At 60.0% G+C, this 13,588-nt stretch overlaps 1 protein-coding gene and 1 long non-coding RNA gene across 3 annotated transcripts in view; one reads left to right on the top strand and one right to left on the bottom strand.

Annotated features, from left to right (window-relative positions):
* Positions 1-568: 568 nt before the first annotated feature.
* The window catches only part of VAC14 (VAC14 component of PIKFYVE complex), a 102,428-nt gene continuing 89,408 nt past the window's right edge, over positions 569-13,588 (bottom strand). For both annotated transcript variants that reach the window (XM_043599624.1, XM_043599623.1), the window contains exons 15-19: positions 10,504-10,678; positions 8,923-9,041; positions 7,745-7,824; positions 5,802-5,952; positions 569-1,178 (exon numbers count right to left, since the gene is read on the bottom strand). In XM_043599624.1, the coding sequence (XP_043455559.1) occupies positions 1,016-1,178; positions 5,802-5,952; positions 7,745-7,824; positions 8,923-9,041; positions 10,504-10,678 (688 nt within the window). In that variant the 3' untranslated portion in view covers positions 569-1,015. The remainder of the gene's footprint in view (positions 1,179-5,801; positions 5,953-7,744; positions 7,825-8,922; positions 9,042-10,503; positions 10,679-13,588) is intronic.
* LOC122494439 lies at positions 6,603-10,499 on the top strand. The gene is made up of 2 exons (XR_006300169.1): positions 6,603-6,764; positions 9,468-10,499. It is a non-coding gene; the product is annotated as an uncharacterized LOC122494439 (long non-coding RNA).

Raw genomic sequence — 13,588 nt, 5'->3', positions numbered from 1 at the left:
TCCAGGGACCACCCCTAGAGCCACCTGGGGGCTCATTAGGCCAATTAGACGCTTCCCAAAGCCTGGAGTCAGGTGCTCTGGCCTGATGGTGTGTATTGAAGCTTATTTAGCCAAATCAAGGGGGTGGGCACCTGGAAGGCCTTATCCCTCCCTGCACTGGCCTGGCTGGGCCTTCCCTTCCATTTCCTCTGATGCGCAGCGTGTAGTGAGCGCCCTTTCATTCCGAAACTCAAGATTTGGTTTTGTTCAATGTAGACATGGGGCATCAATCACTATGGGGGAATCTGGATGGAAAAGTCAGAGTAGGTGCCTGGGAAGGTAGGGTTCAGGGTTCCAGGCCAGGCCAGTGCTTGGTGGTCTCCAGGAAGGGGTGCACCCTAGAGGTGAGAGCTGGGACCCAAGGACACACCCATCAGGGACTGTGCAGTGACCAGCCTTCCCAGGTGCAGCCAGCATTCCCTGGGGCCACCATGAGTCCAGCACTTCAGGGCAGGCAAGAAGGTCCTGGAGCATCTGCAGTATCAGGCAGGGAGCAGGTGCCCGTGGGAAGGAGCAAGCTGGTGCAGGCTGAAGGTTTTCTGTCACTTCTTTATTGGGGCAGGGGGTGTGTCATTCATATGGACTTCTGTGCTGGCCTCTAGTTGCAGACAGGTATGCATACTCCTAAGTACACACATCACTCAAGGCCAGGGCTCTGGTGGGCTGGAGAGGTCAAGCTCTTTTACAAGAGATATTAGAAAGAGACCAGTTCCAGAGAATGGGTGGTGTCTGAGGCTTTGGCCCCACCCGGGTGGGAAGCCAGCTCTGTCTGAATGCCAGGGTACAGCTGACAGCACTGGGGGCCCAGGGGGCTGGGCTATGAGAGGAGCTTGGATGGACAGCCTCTGTCCCCCCAACCCCGCGCTGGTGGCCAGGCCCAGCCCTGCCCTTGAGGCAGGTCTCCGAGCTCCTCAGGGAGCCCGAAGACCCCAAATGCTCTGTGGGGCCACTCCTTGGGCCCTTCTCCAGTCAGGCATCAGAGGACAACCCTCCGGTCCAGGTGGTCCCCACGCCCGCTCCGCTGGTGCCTCACTTCCAGGTGTTTCTTCTGGACCTTCTCAAAGTGCTGCAGCAACTCTGCATAGTCAATGCTGGGGGAATCCGCTTTCTGCGACTTGGGAGCTGCCTGCGGACTGTCTCTGGGAAGAAGGAGAAGGGCTCAGTATCAGTCTCAGCATACATGGCAGGGAGCTGGGGGCGGGCAGCGCTGGGCATAGGAGGGCGAGGGTCAGGGCAGGGTCACAGGCTGATGGAGCTCAACCTTGGCGAGTCTGTCTGCCTCAGGCCCGGTAACCCTTGCCCAACAGCCCCAATGTAGGGGAGCCTCATGAGCATCCCCTCCCCCTCAGCTGCTGGGACCAGTCAACACTGCCGCTTGGATATGGCCTTCAGTCTGTGGGCTGACGACGGGGCCCAGAGCAGGCATCGCATCGGGAAGCATTTCCTGTTTACGACTGGCTCCCTTTGGGGTGAAAGCCAGGGCTAGCAGCCAGCCAGGAAGCCAGCTGGGGCCTGGAACAGGGTCCAGGGAGGAGGGGGAGGAGGCAGCCTGGCCCTTTCTCTGGGGGCAGGACTAGGCCTGCAGACAACAGGGATTGTCTACTGCTGAAGAGTCTCTACTGGGCCTTCAGCTTGGCAGGACATCTCTTATTGAGTGTTGGGGTCCAGAGGCCTGCAGTCACTCCCTGTCCCTGGAGAAGGAGAGCTGGTCTCACCACTGGGCGTGCTGACGGCTCCTACAACTCCTGCTGCGACCACCCTCCCCGGTTGCTCTGTACAGCTGCACAAGTTGTGCAGCGCACAGCCACAGTGTACCTGATGCTCCCTAGAGTTGTGCGGCGTAGTAGTCCTGTTCAGCTTGTTCCTGGGGACCAGGTCCCCTTGGGTCCCTTCCCATTATAACCATCCCTTCGGCAAAGTCTCATGAAAGAGTCTGTTCCTCTTTCATTTTAGCCTCACTGGCTTGGGAAACAGATGTGTATGGGCTGGGGAAGTATTTGCTTCTAGCCCCTGAGACCTAGTGGCCCTGGTAAGGGGGTCTCATGAAGGCTGTGGGCCGTTCACGGGAATCCCAGGGCCCTGTCAGTTCGCAGGCTCCAAGAAGCAGCTGGGCACAGGAGCTAGAGAAGCCTGGATACGACCACTTCGTAGCTATTTGGCCTTGGGCACGTGACTCAGTTTGCTCATCCGTAGAAGGGGACTGCCACAGGGGCCACTCCACGGTGAGGGGGTGAGGGTGGTTCATATTCAACATATAAGAGCTTAGCCTGGTGCCTAGCCCCAGCCTAGGTACCTCATGGGCAGCCACTGTGGCTATGACCACTATGCCCCCCTGAGGTGAGGCTGGCCAGGGTTGAGCAGCTTGAGGCCTGGGGTACATCAGTGGCTCAGTACATTTTGGGGGAAACACGATGGCGCTTCACCTAAAGGAAACCCTTACCAATGAACTTGGCCCCTGACAGACATCTCTGACCATTCACCTGGCTGCTGGGGCAGGACCAAGGGCAGTGGGGGCCCTCCCCATGGTCAGGATGCCATCCGGAAGCTTGGAGGTGGCCCCCTGCACCCCTACTCAGTGTTGTTCCCTTCCTGTTGAAGATGTGCCATCTGAAGACACCTTGGATGGTGCCTTGGCTGCTGCTTTCCTGGGCCTCAGGCAACATTAATTCAACAAACATCAAGAGAAGCTAGGTGGGGCCCACTCTAGGGGCAGCATTCTGGACTCTGGCTGCCGTATGCAACTTCCCTGGGAACAGGGCACTATCAGGTGTCACCGCCTGGGCTTCTGGGGAGGCCGAGGGACACCCTGCAGCTTACAGCTCTAGCCCCAGGCAGTGACCAGGTGCTGCCCCAGCCGAGTAGGTGAGATGCGGGAGAGATCTGCAGGCCCGGACACGTGAGGCCAGAGCGGACACTGGAGTATGCTGTTGGATGCTGGGCGTTCGCGGGTCTGTGTGCCATTCCCCTCAACACTACTGACAAGCACAGGCGTCTGGTCCAGAGGCAGGACTGAGATTAGGGGTTTCCATGGAGACGCCGGCAGTGGGCAGCAAACCTGGGTGATGTGCACAGATGTGGCCAGGGAGGTGCGGGGATGGGGAGGAGTGGGCCATACCCTGCACTCTCTGGATGATCATGGTGGCAAGCGCTGCCCTCCGTGACTCAGCCTCTCTCCCTGGATCCCTCCTGGCCTGAGATCTTGCAAGTGGGGAGGAACATGTCCCACGGGGGTAGGCCAGGGCTCCTCTCCCTGCCTGTCACAGTGGGCATGGCTGCTGCTCAGGCCCTTCGAGGTCTGTTTACAACGCTCCTCGGGCAATCAGTGACTGGGGGGACACCCCGCCAGCAGTGGAGATGAGATTCCAGAACCCAAAGCCAGCCCTGTCTCCTGCCACCCCACCCATGCACCTGTCACCAGGCTAATGATGGCAAGTGGCCCCAGATTTTCTTCAGAGGTCCCCTCCTGCCTCACTGAGATAATCTCTGGGGAGTGGCCTGGAAACCTGAGGCGGCCAGAGTCTCCGAGGCCTGCTGGTGCCTTGAGCACATGGAATGAGGGATGGGCAAGGGGTGCAGAACCGCCTCCCCACAACCGACCCAGCTGCTTCCGGCTTGCAGGACTGTCAGGCAACCCAAAGCTGTCTTCCAGCTGCCTGCCCCTCCCAGGGCTGTGACTGTCCTCTTCCTCCTCTCCAGGGTGTGAGCCGTCCCTCTGTGCCCAGCGTTGCAATCTGACCCCTCCCCCAGCTGTTCTGGAGGCCCCTTCCCTGCCCGACATCTCCCTGCCTATATCTGTGACACAGCTCTTCCTAGGTTCTTGCAAAGAACCGCTGGGAACCCAGGGCCTTGAGGGCTGGGCAGAGCCTCAAGCATCCATTTGGTCCAAACGCTCATTTACGAATGAAGAAACCCAGAGCCAGGAGAGGGGCTTGTCTAAGCTCACAGGGCAAACCCTCAGCAGAGCTGGGACCAGATCCTAGTCCAAGCCTCTGAACTGTCCACTGGCCTGCAAAATCTCCTACCTAAGAGGCCTCAACCCCTTGGCCCAGGACTTCTCTGACTCTGGCCAAGGGGGGGCTCTGAGAGAAGCCATTTTCCCCAGCTTCCCTCTGCAAACTTGTATCCTGGCCTGGAGCACGCAAGGAGAGCTCCTACCACCCTGAGCTTTACTTCCCCACCCTAGACAAGGAGATGTCATGTGCAGGAGAATGGCCCTTAGCCTCACAGGGTCTGTGGCCTGGCCCAGGGACCTCCTTCAGGAAGGCAGCCTGGCTGGGGGTGGGGGTGGAGACAAGAACCAAAGGTCACAGGGAAGCATCTGTTCCTGTCTCCTTCTCCCCTACCCCTGCACCAAGAAAGGAGGAATCCTGAGTGCCTGCCAGGGTAACCCTAACACCCACTGGACATCGGAAATGCTGGTGCAGGGGCCAGGCCAGTGAAGCATGGTGTGGCTTCAGGGCCTCTGTGTCCCAGGAGCTAGAAGTATTCTGGCCAAGGGATTCCAAGTGCAAAACCCACCTCCCTGCTCCCCTGGGGATTACTTGGGTGTCACTAAGAGCAGCTGGGACAGTGCCTAGCCCTGTCATCCCAGAGCACTGCTGTCTGGAAAAAGGGGTGGAACAGGCCAAGAGCTGGGCCTTGGCCTGGGGGCCACACCTGCTCGGGGCTCAAGCCCCTCCAGCCAGCCTAGGGTGGCCAGCCTGTCAGGTGGCCCACACCCAGCCTCTGGAGAGGCCAAGCTGGGTGGGAGGGGTGGTGGGAATCTAAACCCAGTGCTATGGAGGGACAGGGGCTGGGGTCAGAGGCCCTGCGTGTGAGACAGGCCATTTCAAGGCTGCCTGCATCAGTCCCAAGGGCCCAAGGCCGAGGCCCTTCGCAAGAGCGAGGTGCCAGGCCTGCCAAGTGGCTCTAACAGCCTGGGAGGGAATTCTAGACACACAGGGCATCTGATGCAAGCTGGGTGCGCTCCATTCAGCGTAAATCTTCTCAGTGGCTCTGCTTGTTTCCATGGCGACCTGACAAGTGAAATTTTCCATCTCGAATGCCAAATGCCTGTGGATGAGGCAAAGCCTCCAAGGGTTACCAAATATAGACACGGCCCAACAGGCTCTGGGGGCCGGGCCAGCAGCGGGTTCGGGGTAGGAGCCTGGCTGAACGCCCCCCACCCCGCAGGGCTGCAGCCCTCCTGCCCGGAGTCCGCCTTGCTGGCCTCGTGGTGGAGGTGTGCCCAGGTCCTGTTCTTCCCACGGGCAGGGTCAAGCAGCGTAGCCACGGTGCCTCCGTGTCCCAGTGAGGCTGGGGTCTCTCTGTGGCCCAGGTTGGAGCCTCTGCCGTAGATGGGGGCGGTGGTGGGGAGGACCGCCCGAGGCCCAGCTCCCACGCCTACTGCTGCAGGACTGGACACCGTCTCTGACCCAGGACATGAACTCCTCCTCCTGCAGTCTCCCTCCAGGGGCCTCCGTCTGGGTGATTCTGGCAGGCCCTTTCATTTTTTAGATTAACTCAACCCTGATGGCTGGGAGAAGATCCTGCTACTCTCTACCACCTCGCAAACACTCGCAGAAGCCCCCAGCCTGGTGCTTTAAGAGGCCTAAGTGTAAGTGGCCACGGGATGGCCAGTCTCCGCAGTGCCAGAGGAACGTGATGCCAAGGCAAGGGAGACCCCTCTCGTGCCGAATCCCTCTGGTCTGGCCTCTCCCAGTGGCGGAGGCCTCTGCCTCCCGTGGAGGCGGAGGGCAGCGGTCCCCCAGCCCGGCACTCACTCAGTCTGCAGCAGCTCGGGGTTGGGCACGCACTGTAGCCGGTGGGAGAGCAGCTGGAAGGCACTGCTCTGCGGCAGCAGCATGAGCAGGCCATAGAGGGCCTTGATCAGGTACGGGTTGTTCTTCACGTCCAGCAGCTGCAGGCGCAGATCTGAGGCAGGGCAGAGGGTAGAGGTCAGGGGTCAGGCACTGCCCTGAGCCACACCTCGGCCTGCCCGGGAGAGGGCCAGCCAGGTAGCTGTGGCTCAGAGAGGGGCAGGGGCTCCTCTACAGCCAGACATGCCTGCTCCCTCCTCCAGCAGCACCTCAGCCGTCCCCCGGATCTCGCCGCTCTTTCTTCCTGCCCACCCGCACGGCCGTCTGTCCCGAGAGTCGCCTCAGCCTGGTGACCCCCAAGCTGCCGGTCCTCGTCCCTGAGCCGCTACACTGACTGCAGCCTGGTGATGAGGGGGCCTGGGGCCTGTAGTGTAACAGATTCCCTGTCTGCTCTGCACGTGCCAGCACAAGAGAGCTATAAATAGGGTGAGCGGGAGAGAAAGACCGGATTAGGACAGCTTTAAGGGAGGGCAGGGTAGAAAAACGCTCGTGTGTGGAGCTGAACACACACCAAACTCCGGAGTGTCTTGGTAGGTGCTTTTGGGAAGCCTCCTCAGACACCAGCCATGCCAGTACCCCACCAGATAGGAGAGGTGCCCCTGGTCCTGCCCAGCACCCATCCCATTTAAACGGGCCCATGGTTCCCTCCTCTGAGCCCCTCCGGGAGAATCACTGGCTCCTGCTTTCTTGTGTCTCTAAGGCCCACTCCCAGGCATCCTTTGTGGAGAACGAGCCACAAACTTCAGGAGAGGCCATGTTACCCTGGCAGCAGCCGTGTAGGGGGCCTGGGCTGATGCTGGAGCCAGAGCAGTGAGGCCCTGCCCAACCCTCTCCCTACCCCAGGGAGCAGGAGCCACCAATGGAGACGTAAGTAGACATCCCTGGGCCTGTGGGGTCAAGGCAGTCACCCCTGGGGGAGCCAGGCAAAGCAGGGTTGGGATGGGTGCTGGGCAGGACCAGGGTGAAGCTGCCGTGGTCGCTCCAACAAAGCTCTGGGCCTGGCGAGAAGGTGCCTGTCGTCTCTCTGGGGTCAGGCTGGACCTGGCCTCAGGTGAGAGTGTGCCTGGCTGCCCCACGAGGCCCTTGGGGAAGTGAGATGTTGGGCCAGGGAACCACTTGGGACAGGCTTTGCTAAACTCTGCTGGGAACAGGGTCTCCCTCCTGCTCTCGTGTCTCCTGGGCATCCATCACCATGGGGCCTGGCCGAGTGGAGAAGCTTGGGCAGGTCACAGGTGCTGCCAGAGGGCAAGGGCTCAGCCAACTGGCTCAGCAGGAAGGAGGCCACCGGCAGGGCCACCTCCCTGCTCGCCTGCCTGACCTAAGTAAGCATGCAAGTTTTATCCTGAGAGTCGCCTACTCTGGGGGGCAAGCACCGTGTGTGTGCCGAGGCACCAGGAGCCGTGCTCTCCCCAACCAGCTGCCACTTTTGCACATTCAGCCTGGATGTTACAATCAGGGAGCTCCTGCCCAGCCGCTCCGGCAAATACTCTGCTTTGTAGAGAGAGGAGGGCGTGGTGTGGGGAGGGGTGGCTGCGAACAGCTCTGGGCCAGCTCCCTCAGCAGCGGCCTGGCAGCACTACTCTGGTCGGCTGAACCACCCCCACGCAGGGATGTTATGGACCTTCAGGTGGGTTCGGCCATGCGCTGATCACCTTGAGGCGCTTGTCCTGACACCATGTCTCAGTCCTATTGGACTGGACTCCCCAGCCCTGATTGTCATCCCCGGTCTTCCGTTCCTGACGTTCTAAGAAACACCCTGGGGTGAGTGCCCTCCCTGCCTCCCTCCCCAGAGGGAGCACAGCGGAGTCGGCTCCACCCCTGTCGCGCTCCAGAGGCCAGGCTCTTACATGTGAAGATGGGGCACTCGATCAGCTGCACCAGCTTATCCACCTCCGTGAGGAAATCCACCGTGACTTCCAGGTCCCCGCTGGGTGGGCGGGTCAAGGAAAGACTGGCTGGGATGGCCCATCTCTACGAGGGGCCTCTGCTGGGTGGGGCAACCAGAGAGCTGGGAACACATGCTCTGGGGCCCTGGCTTTGTAGGTAGAGCCTGTTTCTGCCTAAGCCCGAAGGTACACGGAGGACATCAGTCTCTCTGTGCCTATAAATGAGAAATGGCACAGCTGTCCCCCCCCTGCAGGGGCACTCCGGCTCTGCTCTGTGGCTCTCTCCCCTGCGCCCTCCCAACTCTGAAAGGCTCTTATCTCAGCCCTGCAGCCTGTGTTGGGGGGAGGGGGAGGCTGAGCGGGAAAGGTCTTGGTTCCTGCCTGAGTGGACGCTTGTCAGCAGGGCCAAGGTCAGGGCTGTGGCAAGTGTGTGGCCTGTGGTTTCTGGGCCACGCCAGTGGCCGAGAAAAGCAAATCTAGGGTGTGGAAGGAGAACAGGCACCCTGAGGGAGTGAGGCCAGGCCACACCGACCCTTAATGGAGGCACCTTAGGGACCCTCTCTCCTTACCCCCAACTCATGGCCCGTCAGGAAAGGAGGCCAATTGTGCATCCTAAGTAGTTCTTCAATCCAGTAAGCTGCTTTACTGCACTGTTTTAAGAACTGTGACCAGTCTGCCCATGGATGCCTTTCACAGGCCCTGAGGCGTGCTGGGGGTCTTCTCTCTTGCTGAGGCCCTGTGGCCCAGGTCCCTGAGCTCCTCACCAGCAGTGCTGCAGACGCTAGAGCTCAAGCCCGCAGACCTCGCTTAGGTCAGCCCGACCGCCCCCCGCCCCGGGGCCCTCTCACCTAGGTGGCTCCATCAGCACCCGTCAGCACCAGGCTGGGCCCACTCAGCCTCGATGCCTGGCTTACAAGGTTTCTCCAGGGCCAGCTCCCCTCCACAAGACCTAGATGACCCCATCCGCTGCCAACAGTGCTCTCCCCCGCGCACCCCTGGCCACGCCCTCGGAGGTCCCCATGTCACAAGGCCTGGAGGCAGAGCACAGGGACGGGGTACGAGTGTGGCGGAAAGGGAGCACTTGGCCCCCGCCTGTCCCTCAGTGGCTGGACGGGAAGGACAGTGAGAACGAAGGATACAACTTCTGGATGAGGTCATAGGCGTGCCGGTAGTTCTGGGTGAGGAAGCACAGGGACACCGTGGTGACTGGGTTGTGGCACCAGGAGCGGTACAGGCAGCAGAACAGGTTCTGGCTCTCCTGAGGAGGAAGAGGTGTGAGCGTCTGGCAGAGCCCCTACTCTTCCCACCCGGGGTCCTCACGGGGCCTGAGATCCAGGGGCCCTCGCCCAACGCCGGGGAGACAGCTCAGCACCCAGGGCTGTGTTTGGCAGCCCAGCTGGGAACGAGTTGTCACAAAGGAAATGCTGACAGCTCTTCCTCAGACCCTGTCATTACTCCCAGTCCCACAGAGCCACGTGGTGGTGGCTGTGAGGGCCTGGTCAGGCGTGAGCCCGTCCTCTGTGCTGGCATTTGTGCCCTCGGCAAAGAACGGTAATTGTCCTCCTAGAACCCTGTGGTCCTGGAGCCTGTGGGGCTTGGAGGGCTGTGGGGAGGGCTTGGGTGTGGGCAGGGAAGCTTCCTCAGGGCCTGGGCTCTCCCTGGCGGCATCCCGTCTCATTTTCAGATGCCATCTCCTCCCTCGTCTGCAGCCCACCTGGCACTGAGGAAGCGGCTCAGAGGCTGAGCCCACACCCCGAAGGGAGCCCCTGCCCTGAGGAAAATTCTTAAGTCCTCTGCGAATGTCTGGAAAGAACCACAGGAAGAAGGCAGAGGTGTGGCCTGGATCATTCCGAGCTGCCTGGCCCCAGATGCCCCGATGCAGGCTTGGAGGTCCTTGAGACGCCCGGAGAGGGAGCAGAGGCAGCATCTGAACTGGGAAGGAGGGTGTGGGGTGGAGACCACAGCCCACATCGGGGAACGAAAGCCCTGGAGCCACCGGCACATCCAGGACAGTTCAGCCTCCTGCCCTTGGGCCGAGCGAGACCCTTGACCCGAGCGAGACCCTTGACCCGTGTCCCCCAGAGCAGGATGACAGGATGGTGAGCTCCTCCGGGCTCTCTCTGATCAGCCCTGGTGGTTCCTTATCCGGAGCCTGAGCCGGGCAGTGCTGTGACACCTTGACTTAGGACAGGATGCCTTGTGAGACAGACACGTCTAACTGTTGGAAAGAGGGGCCAGGGCCAGGGAAGAGGGCGTGGAGGCTAATAACCCCTGATGTCTGGCAACGCTGTCATCCAGAAACCTGACTCAGACAGCGTGGCATGAACTGCCGGGTCCCGTAACATGGTCCCAGAATCCAATCCACTCATTCTGCGAAGGGGCAGTGACCCCCTCAGACAGTGGGGTGGGGTATGAATGAGTGGAAAACACACTGTCTTTGGTGGATCCGGAGGGCACGTGGACCCTAGAGTCCAGAGCCTTTCGTGGGCAAAGGTCTCCACAGTGGGTGGCTAAGGAAACCAGTTGGGATTTACTGCCACGGTTGCCACTTCCACGTAGCTAACCCAGGGCAATCTGTAGTTTACACCTGACCCGGAGATCTGAGTTCATCCTGTCTCCTCTCTGTGAGCCTCCTGGGGCCTTGGGGTGGGGTAGCACGGCTGTGTGCCCGAGTGCACGCGGGATTAAACCCAGGGCCCGAGCCCATGGACACGGAGTACCAGGGTCTTCAGGTCCTTGAGCTGGTTTCTCAGCTGGAAGAGCTCTGTGGAGGTGAGCAGGATGGTGTTGAGGGTGTGAACCATGGTCGAGGCGAACTTGAGGTCCTCCTCTCGGAGCAGGATGTCCGCCATCGAGTGAAAGATGTTCTCTGCGTTCAGCAGGAGGCAGAGCTGCCTGGAAAATAGGCAGAGTAGAGGTTACGGAAACCTCCGGGCTTAACCTAGGAATCCCCTCTGGCGGCATCCTGAGGGAACCTGCTCTCTCTTGGGTTTGGCCTGGAACCTCAGCTCTGAGGCCTCTGGGGGTCACCGGGGCCTGGCTCCGTGCCTCCCAACACCACTCACCCTGGCTCAGCAACTCCAGAGCCCCCACAGGCTGGATTGACCTCCCTTCCCTGCCCCAGGCCCCAAAATGGAATTCTGAGAAAAACAGTGGGACTCTGCTTACCGATACCACCACAGAAGCGCCAACTTACCTTTCCGATCTCCCGCATACCAGAGCAATGCCCCCCACATGCCAAGCTACTCCCTACCCTTTCCCACGTTTACTTTTTGGATAGAGATTATCTTCATGTGACAAAGAACACACGTACTGGTCATTCGTGTCCTCTGCCCTCCCCGTTGGCATCAGGAACCTGTTTGTTTTGTTCGCAGCTGCACCCCCACCTGGAGTACACGGTGCCTGCCGGTAGCAGGGGCTCAGGGGGTGCTTGTGGGATGAACGAACCCTATGACAACCCCGAGTTTTCTCTTTGCTGCCTGGATAATGAAACGCTGGTACAGGGGGACAAAGTGACTTGACCACGGGGCCAAGCTAGGGACTTGCTAGGGCCTCTTTTCCTTCCTGCCACCTCTTCTCTAGTACTAGTCTTGCAGGGAATAAGACTTGGGCTTTGTGCAAAAGAGTCTCCATTTTATTAAAAGGAAAACAGGAAATCCAGAGAATGGAGAAAAGGAGATTTTTCCAGGGTCCCTGGGCCAGATGACGTCAACAGTGACAGGCAAGTCTCAAGGACAGACTCGGAGGAAGCCTGGTGACCGCCCTAGTGTGCCATGGTGCCCATGAAGGGCTGGCCTTGAGGGTACGAGTGGGCCTTCCTGTCGGGAGTCCAGGGATCCCAAGGCTCCTGAAAATCCAGAAGGGCAAACCAGGGAGCCGGCAGGTGGGGCTTGGAGGGGAGGGGTGTGGCCACTGAGCTCCTGACTGTACCAGCACGGTACCCCCTCCCATTTGGGGTTCAGTCTGTCCGCCTGCCTCCTGGTCTCTGCTTCTGGAAGTATACAGATTAGGACTCCAGCCTGTGGGGACAAAGGTCTGAGGCCTCAAGGTCTCGTGTGCTAAACGTGAATCACATTTGGAGTCAACATGCCTGAAACATGTCTATCCCAGGTCACTGAACTCACACTAAACTCTGCATTTATCAGGGTCTGGTTTCCTGCCTCCCTCTGAATACCAGCCATGCCTTGGGGCCAGACAGCAGAAGATTCTTCCCCACCCCCCGGCTCCAGAAAAATCCCAGAGCATTTGGTAATGGAGAGGCCAAACCACGAAGTGCAAACAGTGGGCAGGCCGTCTCCAGCCCAGGCCCAGCTAGAAACGGCAGCCTTGGGCAAGAACCCACCAGAGAAGTGGAAACAAGGCTGTTGGGGGGGTGGGGCTGGAGGGTGGTGTGGGAAGGGCTCTGTCATCACCTGGGTGGCTCCTGACCAGCTGGGTGACCCCAGTGTCTCTGGGCCACAATTTCTTTACCTCCTAATTGGGGGTAATACCTGCTTGTACAGTGGTGGCTACTCAGAGGAGAGCTGCCGAGACCAGGGATGGCTCATGTGGGGGGTACATGGTATACGGTGACTGGACCCTAGCTGGGGTGACAGCCAGCTCACAGGAGGAAGCCTGGCCTTTCTGTAGAGCACAGACAGCACTTTCCGTCCCCTCCTGAGCCTCCCACCCCCGGATAAGCCCCGTCTCCAGGGCTGTGGGATAGAAATGTTCCAGGAGGGCAGGCCAGGGAGGAAGGGGAGCATTCTGACAAATGGTCACAAATGCCCGTCGGCTGCAGCTGCTGCCGTCTCCATGACAGAGGCCAACAGCTGAGGCTTTGCCAGGCAGCGTTCTCCAGGGACCGCGGGGCTCAGGGACCTGTAGCAGCCAGAGGGCCGGGGTGGCACTCTCACAAGAGGACAGCCGGGGAGGTGCAGGAGGGCAAGCAAAGGGGGTGGTGGTAAGGACAGGTGGGCGCCCTGGCCTCCTGGTGTCCCTCAGAAGCCAGGGACACTATGCACTACAGAAGGTGAGGGATGATAGAGTTTTCTGGAAATGCCCTTCTCCTGCCACCCGTGACAGCACACTCTCCTGGCCTTCCCCTTCTTCAGCAACTGCTGCTCCTCTAGGGTTGTGCCGGTCTGTGCACGCACACTGTGTCTCTCTCTCGTCTGCATCTCTTGGTGGCTGAGCCAGCTCCTCTATTTTCAAGGCTGTCTCTAGATCAGCAGCTGTCCAACGGGCATTTCAAACTTGGCAGGGTCACAGCACAACTCTTTGGGTCCCCCCAGGCCTGCGCCCCAGCCTTCCCCATCTCAGGAAGCGGTGTCACTGCTGCGGCCACCTAGCTGCTCCTCCCAAACCAAGGAAGGAGTCGTCCTCAATCCCCTGGCCTCTCTGCCAGTGCGCCTGCCAGACCGGGTATCTCTTCTGGTCAATTCCAAGCCGGCTCCTCACGGGTCTCCCTGCTGCTTCTCTCACCCCTACAGTCCACCCTCCCAGTGGACTGCCCATTGGGGCAAGCCTTAAAGAGTGCTAAACAGAGCACGCCCCTCCCCAGTGACTTCCCACTGGATCTAAACAAACACGGCATGGCTCCTTGCCACGCCTCCAGGATCTCGCACCTTCTGGTCACTTCTCTTCAACTTCAGCTCTTAATACTCCTCCTTCACTCCTGGCATGCTGGCCCCTTGTGCTTTCCTTCTGTTCCTGACCTCCGCCCTGGCCTGGAAAAGCTCTGCCGAGGGACCAGCGCGTGGCCAGCCCCCTCTGGTCGTTGAGCTGTCAGCTCTAACTCCGGGCCAGGGGAGGCCTCTGTCCAGG

Source organism: Prionailurus bengalensis, chromosome E2 (genome assembly GCF_016509475.1).
Source record: "Prionailurus bengalensis isolate Pbe53 chromosome E2, Fcat_Pben_1.1_paternal_pri, whole genome shotgun sequence".
Taxonomy (NCBI): domain Eukaryota; kingdom Metazoa; phylum Chordata; class Mammalia; order Carnivora; family Felidae; genus Prionailurus; species Prionailurus bengalensis.
Note: the sequence above shows the minus strand (reverse complement) of the source record. Positions and strands in the feature narration are given on the sequence as shown.